General features: G+C 50.6%; 1 protein-coding gene across 1 annotated transcript in view; it reads left to right on the top strand.

The window, feature by feature from the left end:
- The window catches only part of Exosc10 (exosome component 10), a 23870-nt gene extending 18604 nt beyond the window's left edge, over nucleotides 1-5266 (top strand). The window contains exons 18-23 of the mRNA XM_013031831.1: nucleotides 702-789; nucleotides 1635-1708; nucleotides 3563-3731; nucleotides 4179-4240; nucleotides 4740-4816; nucleotides 5150-5266. Of these exons, the coding sequence (XP_012887285.1) occupies nucleotides 702-789; nucleotides 1635-1708; nucleotides 3563-3731; nucleotides 4179-4240; nucleotides 4740-4816; nucleotides 5150-5180 (501 nt within the window). The 3' untranslated portion in view covers nucleotides 5181-5266. The remainder of the gene's footprint in view (nucleotides 1-701; nucleotides 790-1634; nucleotides 1709-3562; nucleotides 3732-4178; nucleotides 4241-4739; nucleotides 4817-5149) is intronic.
- The last annotated feature ends 2832 nt before the right edge of the window (nucleotides 5267-8098 follow it).

Raw genomic sequence — 8098 nt, 5'->3', positions numbered from 1 at the left:
TGATACCTTTTTGTTTTTTTTTCCTTCAGTCATGGGGCCTGAACTCTGGGCCTGGGCTCTGTCTCTCAGCTCTTCAGCTCAAGGCTAGCGCTCTAGCACTTGAGCCACAGCACCACCTCCGGCTTTTTCTGCTTATGTGGTGCTAGGAATCGAATCCAGGGCCTCATGCATGCATGCAAGGCAAGCGCTCTACCACTGAGCCACCTTCCTGGCCCCCCCCCCTTTTTTTGTCAGTCCTGGGCTTGAATTCTGGGCCTTCATCTTAAGGCGAGCACTCTACCACTTGAGCCACAGTACCACTTCCAGTTTTCTGGTGGTTAATTGGAGATAAGAGTCTCACGGACTTTCCTTCCCGGGCTGGCTTTGAATTGAGATCCTCAGATCTCAGCCTCTTGAGTAGCTAAGGATTACAGGCATGAGTCACCAGCTCGGGCTGATGGTGACACCTTTGTCTCAGGGTCCAGAGGGGGTTGGATGAGATACTACATGTGGAAGCCTTCACCCATGGCCTGGGCACCTTGGTACTGTATCCTTCTCTACAAGCACTTAGAAACCAAACCAGCCAGAAGCTAGAACTGAGGGCTTGCGTGTGTATGCATGTGCGCGTGGTGTGTGTGTGTGTAAGTGTGTAAGTTGTTTCCCACCACCACCACCATGCCCAGCAGCTATGGAGGACATGCTCCTGTGCTTTCTAATTTTAGATCAGCAACCGTTGGAAGCTGGCCAAGCAGGCCCAGGTCCGAAAAGAATATAAAGACACTGCCAAGAAGAAGGCAGCTGAGCAGACAGGTAATGTGCCATTCTTGCGTGTGTGCAGAAGGGCGGCCTGGCACACGTTGTTGATTGAGCCATTCAGCAGTGCCAGACACAGCAGTACGCAGCACAGCCCACCCTAGCCCTGGGGAGCTTGCCTTCTGGGGAATGGCAGGGAGAGCCCAGAAGCAGGCAGTAGTGCATGGAAAGAGGGGTGGGGCGTGCTTAAGTGCGCTCTGGTGAAGACTGGCATGGGTGGGAGTGACGGTCTTACAAATGACATTGGACAGAGACACAGCCAGCTACATGAAGACATCTGCACTGGTGGCTGAGGCTCAAGGCCCTAGGTGGGGTCCCAAGATGTGGCAAGGTGGCCTAGGGGACTGAATGGAAAGGGGGTGGGGAAAAGAGCAGGCCAGGCCTGTGTGAGGACTGCCTTTACTGAGTTGGGGACCTGAACTCGTTACCTCCAGGCCATCTCTCTGACTGTTGTGTAGAGAACTGATGAATTACAAGGGCGAGAGTCTGGTCTGGAGATAGGACCAGAGCCCAGGGGAACACACTGGAGGGCAGCATAGAGCTGGCTGCACACGGCCTGTCCTGAGCAGCAGGAGGATGGGGTATCCGCATCCCAGGGAGTTGGTCTGGGAGCTGGTTGGGTGGGGAGGGGACTTGGGTCCTGGTCCCTGACACAGGGCTGGGACACCTGCCCGCCATCCTCAGAGTGGTGGCAGGGAGGCTGAGCGGGACCTGGTGTGGCTCCCAGATTGAGGACAGGCAGGACAGAGCCCCTGAAGCATACATGTCAATATGGGGTGCCAGGGCTGAGTGCAGGCAGGCTGGGGATTGAGCAGCAACTCCACACTCCCTGTGTCTTGCAGTGGCCCAGGAACAGGTGAAAGAAGAGTACAAAGCCACAGCAGAGCAGGCCATCTCTGTGCGACAGCAGACTGTGGTATGTATGGATTCTGGGTCCTGGCCGAGAGTCCCCTTGGCTGGCTCAGGAGGGTCTGCCCTGTCCCTGACATTGTCCTTGGCCTTGCTCCAGTTTGCCCTGGCTTGTCCCTCAGTGCTCGCCTCATTTCCCCTGGCAGTTCCCCCAGAGGACGTCTTTTCTGTGTGTGGTGAACCCACCAACACTTGACTGCCACACAACAGGAACAGGCATTGAAGCAACACTTGGTTCTTGTTGCCCTCAGCCTCTGGAATTCTCTCCTTAACCCCTGCCCCTCTTAAGTTGTCCATTGTCCAGTTAGAAACCTGCTTCAGAGCCCGGTGCCAGTGGCTCACACCTGGAATCCTAGCGACTCTGGAGGCTGAGATTTGAGGATTGTGGTTTGAATCCAGCCTGGGCAGGGAAGTCCATGAAACTCCTCTCCAATAAACCACTCAGAAAAAGCCAGGAATGGCACTGTGGCTAACATGGTAGCATGCTATCCTTGAGCAAAAGAACCTCAGGGACAGTGCCCAGGCCCAGAGTTCAAGCCCTAGCACCAGCCAAAAAAAAAAAAGGGAAAAAGAAAAATATCTGCTCCAGGTACGGCTCAAGTGGCAGAGTGCCAGCCATGAGCAAGAAAACTGAGCACGAGCAGGAGGCCCTGAGTTCAAGCCCAGTACAAAAAAAGAAAAACCTGCTCCAGCTGGCACAGGCCATGGCTCCGCCCCTTCTCCACCTTCAAAATGTTTTTTTTCTTTTTTGCCAATACTGCTTTTAAACTTAGGGCCATGCTTTTTTGGCTTATTTGCTAGGTTGGTGTTCTACCACTTGAGCCACATCTTGTCTAGCTTTATGCTGCTGGGGTTTTTTTGGTTGTTTTTTTCCAGTACCAGGGCTTGAACTCAGGACCTGACACTCTTACTCTGCTTTTTAGCACGTAGCTGGCTCTCTAGCACCTGATTCATAGCTCTAGTTGCAGCTTTTGCTGCTTAATCACATAATAATCTTGATGAGTTGTCTTCTTAGGCTATCTTCAAACCAAGTGTCTCATATTTCAGCCTCCTGAGTACCTAGGGTTACAGACAGGAGCCACAGGTGCTGGGCTTGCTGGTTCTTCTTAGAAAGTTAAAACATTTTTCTGTCCAGGTTGGCTTTGAATTGCAATCCTCCAGATCTCAGCCTTCCCAGTAGCTAGAATTGCAGCTGGCAGCCACTGGCAGCCGGCTCATCTCCCTGCATCTGAAGCAGCTAGGCCCCAGGCAGTCAAGGTTGGACCTCCATTTAGTGTCTTGTTAGCCAAAAGCTTAAGTGCTCCAACATCCCATCACTTTGTGAGCACTGACACAAGTAGAAAACTCCACACTTTGAAACCTTATTTCATGCACAAAATTATTTTTAAAAATACTGTAAAAAATACTGTATAGGACTGGGAATGTGGCTTAGTGGTAGAGTGCTTGCCTAGCATGCATGAAGCCCTGGGTTCAATTCCTCAGCACCACATAAACAGAAAAGGCCAGAAGTGGCACTGTAGCTCAAATGGTAGTGTGATCGCCTTAAACACAGAGAGGCTCAGGAACTGCACCCAGGCCAGAATTCAAGTCCCAGGACTGATGAATAAGAAAAAATGCTGAATAGACATAGCTTAGGCTTTGTGGCCTAGACGTGGCTGAAGCATAAGTGATTTGTGATTTAGAATGGGGTCCATTCCTAAGATACCTCATGTATATACAAAGCCCCTAAAATACAGAAGGAGCTGAAATCATGAAATCATCGCCTCCCTGCTGTGGATGAGTTGTTTATCTGGAGGTGTGGTCTCCCCACTTCACTCACGTGGTGTCCCTGTCTCCCTCCTTGCATGTCTTCCCCCTGCAGCTGGAAAACGCTAAGAAGAGGGAGAGAACCACAGGTGACACCAGGACCACAGAGCAGAGACAGGAGAAGAAACGACTCAAAACGGCCAAGAAGCTCAAGGGCCCAGACCCAGCACCCAGCACCTTCACTCCCTACGACTACAGCCAGTCGGACTTCAAGGCTTTTGCTGGTGAGGCCTGGCCCCTAGGCTGAGAGCCTGGCTGTGCCAGCTGCTGCAGGCTCACTCGCAGACACTGTGCCAGTCAGAGGCAGGAACAGAAGCCCACAGTGCCCCAGAACTAGCTCTGGCTTAGCAGGGTGCCCCTGCCCCCCACACAGAAGGGAGAATGGCGTGGGTGCTGCAGGGGCTGTACATGGTGCCCCTGACTGCAGACGCTTCTGGACCCAGGCAGCCTAGGAGGCTTGGGAAGCAAGGTGGGGCCATGCCACTGGAGCTCTGTACGAGCCCATCACGTGTTGCCAGCATCCCACTGCTTGTTGCACAAGTACACCCCTGCTCCTGATGACCAGGGCACAACTGTGCTCAGAGCCTGCCCCCTGGACAGCCCCCTGGCCTGGCACCCAGGGAGATTTGTCAGCTCAGTGATTGATCACCGCCTCTTGGCTCTTCCTGCAGGAGACAGCAAATGCAAGCCTTCCTCCCAGTTTGACCCAAACAAGCCCGCGGGGTCTGGCAAGGTAAGGAAGGTCTGCAGCATCTAGCTGGGCTTGGAAGGTTCTTTTGTTCATTTCTTGGCAGGAAAAAGAAAAGGTTGAACTCAGGTCCTTGGCATCTACCACTTGATCCACTTCTCCACCTAGGTTGCTTTTGATCCCTTCCTTGGCTGAGAAGCTGAGTCTAGGAATCCTTCTCCTTTGTGACTCTTTCCTCTCACTCACTTCCTCCAGGTGTAGACAGCGCATTGGCCACCCAGCAGTCCAGGAAAGCCGTCTTAAAGGCCACTTTTCTGTTTGCTGCTTGGGAATTCTGGCCAGAGGCTGAAAGCAGTTCTCTTAGCGCTGACATGGCCTGGGTCTTCCCCCTGGCACCTGGCCAGTCAGGGCTGATGGGGCCTCTGGTCCTCATCGCACCCTTGCCTTTCCACGTGCCCAGATGCCTGGCTGCGGGAACTCAGCGCTGCTTTTCCATGTGTCCAGACAGTGTCATCCAGTTTAAATGGTTCTGCTTGCTTTTCAGAAATGTATTGCAGCTAAGAAAGTTAAGCAATCAATGGGAAACAAAAGCATGTCCTTTCCAACTGGAAAATCAGACAGGTATGTGGTGGTAGCCAGGGCACCCCATGGGAAAGCCCGCCCTGCTCTGCACCCTGGTAGACTGCAGCTGAGTGCAGCTTTGGGATTGTGAGAAAAACCAGTAGGCATGCGTGGTCGCCATTGTTGAAGAATGAATGTTCATGAACAGTATGAAATCCTCATGCTAGAACAGTGTGAAGCGGGGGGCGGGGGCATGGCATGGTTTAGGGGATCACTGCCTTCAGACTCAATCTGCTCAGCCCTCCCAGAGCCTTGAGCAAACTCCTCTGTTCTGCTTTACTGAGCTCTGTACAGCAGCCTGCAGAGGTGACTGACTCCCCACTGTCTCTGCAGAGGCTTCCGGTACAACTGGCCAAAGAGATAGTGACGGAGGAGCCCCGAGCCCCAGGACAGCTCTGCCCACCGCTGCCATTTTGTACAGACTTGTTTTTAAACCAGTAAAACTAATGCCTACCAAAAGAAAGGTGTCCTGACTTTGCTTTGCTGCCACCACAGCAGTCCTGCCCTGTGTCTGAGGTGCTTGCACTGTGGGGTGCGGGGTGCTAGAGAGAGCCCGGGCCTGATCAAGGAGGTGCAAGGGGGAACGTCCTGTGGCCCACAGTGTGTGGGCCGTGGGGTAACGGGGCTGTTGGGAAGAGGAACTGCATGCCTGGGGCACAGCCATGGTCCCTGAGGGCTTGTCTCTACTCCTTCATCTCATGCTTTTCTTTTGAGACGGTCTCAATATATCCCAGGCTGGCCTTGAAATCTGATGAATCCTCCTGCCTTTATCTCCTGCCGCTGGAATTACAGAAGTGTACCACCACTCTGACTGGGAAAATAATCCAGAAGAAAACCTTTGTGGGCTGGAAATGTGGCTTAGTGGTAGAGTGCTTGCCTAACACTTGAAGCCCTGGGTTCAGGTCCTCAGTACCACATAAACAGAAAAAGCCAGAAGTGGCACTGTGGCTCAAGTGGTAGAGCACTAGCCTTGAGCAAAAAAAAACTCAGGGACAGTGGCCAAGCCCTGAGTTCTAGCCCCAGGACTGGCCAGAAAAAAAGAAAAAAATCTTTGGGGGCTGGGGATATGCTCAGTGGTGGGCTGCTACATCCTCATTGTAAGAAATGGGAGCTGGGGGCTGGGAAGGTGGCTCAGTGGTAGAGCGCTTGCCTTGCATGCATGAGGCTCTGGGTTCGATTCCTCAGCACTACATAAGCAGAAAAAGCCAGAATTGGCACTGTGGCTCAAGTAGTAGAGCGCTAGCTTTGAGCTGAAGAGCTGAGGGACAGCGCCCAGGCCCAGAGTTCAGGCCCCATGACTGATAAAAAAAAAAAAAAAGAAATGGGAGAGACAGAAAAGTACCAACAATTACCCGTAATCCACATGGAGACAACCTTTTACCACTGCAGTGTATTTTTTTTCACGCTTTTTACTGTGTAGAGATGTAACTATAATTGGTTCCACAGTGTGGATTCAACCAAATAGTTGTGATTGCATCTGCACAACTATTTACATAATAGCTGTTGCAATGAATCTAGAGATGATTTTAAAGAAGGGCTGGAGTTGGGCTGGGAATGTGGCTTAGTAGTAGCATGCTTGTCTAGCATGCATGAAACCCTGGGTTCGATTCCTCATTACCACATAAACAGAAAAGGCTTGGAAGTGGTGCTGTGGCACAAGTGGTAGACTGCTACCTCAGGGACAGTGCCCAGGCCCTGAAAAGGAAGGGGAAAAATAGGTGTCTTAACACCTGTAAACCTAGCTATCATCCCAGACAGGAAATCCCATGAGACTCTTATCTCCGATTAATCACAAAAAGCCAAAAGTAGAGTTGTGACTGAAGTGATAAAGTACTATCCTTAAGCACAAAAGCCCAGGGGCAGTGCCTAGGCCCTGAGTTCAAGCCCCAGGACTGGCCAGAGAACAAAGAAGGGCCAGGACTGTGGCTCCATGGCAGAGCACTAGCCTGGCACACAGGAGGTCATGGGTTCCATTCCTAGCACCACAAAACAAGATGTTAAACTTTCTACTACCAAATAAAGTTTATATACCTCTATCATTCTAAAATTTATTTTAATTCAACTCCTGTGATTTAGCATATGGATTTCCTTTGACCTTCTTTTTGCCAGTACAGGGGCTTTAACTCCAGGCCTGAGCCCTATCTCTTAGCCTTTTTTAGTGTTTTACCACTTGAGCCACAACTCTACTTCCAGTTTTTCAGTAGTTAATTGGAGATGAGTCACATAGACTTTCCTGCCTGGGCTGGCTTTGAACCTCCATCCTCAGATTTCAGCCTCCTGGGTAACTGGGATTACAGATGTAAGACACCAACTTCAGGCTTCTTTGTTTCCTTAATTTTCTTCCTTTTTTTCTTATGTACCAGTAATGGGTTGCTACTTACTGAATTTTTATTTTTCTAAGACAAGGTCTTATGTAGTCCAAGCTGCTGGCTCAGATTCATGATCCACTGCCTTAGCCTCCTGAGGGCTGAGATTACAGACATGAGCCACTATGGTTGGCATCATCTGTTATTCATAATCCTCACTGAACTTTAAATCTGTGACCTAGTCTTTGATTATTTCTTGTTTTTTTTGTTTGTTTTTTTGTTTTGTTTTGTTTTTTTGTCAGTTGTGGGCCTGAACTCTGGGCCTGGGCACTGCGCCACTTCCGGCTTTTTCTGCTTACGTGGTGCTAAAGAATCGAACCCAGGACCTCATGCAAACAAGGCAAGCACTCTACCACTGAGCCACCTTCCTAGCCCTGATTATTTCTTTTTTTTTTGGGGGGGGGGTCTGGTGGTGGGATCTGAACTCTGGGCCTGGGCGCTGTCCCTCAGCTCTTCAGCTCAAGGCTAGCACTCTACCTCTTGAGCCACAGAGCCACTTCTGGCTTTTTTTTTTCTTTTTGTTTATGTGGTGCTGAGGAATCGAACCCAGGGCCTCAGGCATACAAGGCAAGCGCTCTACCACTGAGCCACCTTCCCAGCCCCCCTGATTATTTCTTTAGAATTCCATTTTATTCTAATCTTGAGGTGAATTATTGAATCATGACTGCACAGAATATCTTCTCACTTATTACAGTACTGGAGATAGAGTCCAGGATAGTATATGCCAGGCAAGGCTGGCTGACTGTAGGAGGGAGAATGAAGACAGCCAGGCTAAATCAAATTTCCTGTGAGCTAATTCCTTGTGAGGTGGAACAGCAGAGGAGTACCCTGGCCTGACATGTGGTAAGGTGTGTATTAGGACAAGTCTGGTTGAAAGTGACAGAAAAGCCAAACTCTGTGACTTTAAGCATACTTG

The sequence above is a fragment of the Dipodomys ordii genome, unplaced genomic scaffold, assembly GCF_000151885.1.
Source record: "Dipodomys ordii isolate 6190 unplaced genomic scaffold, Dord_2.0 Scaffold6, whole genome shotgun sequence".
NCBI lineage: Eukaryota > Metazoa > Chordata > Mammalia > Rodentia > Heteromyidae > Dipodomys > Dipodomys ordii.
Note: the sequence above shows the minus strand (reverse complement) of the source record. Positions and strands in the feature narration are given on the sequence as shown.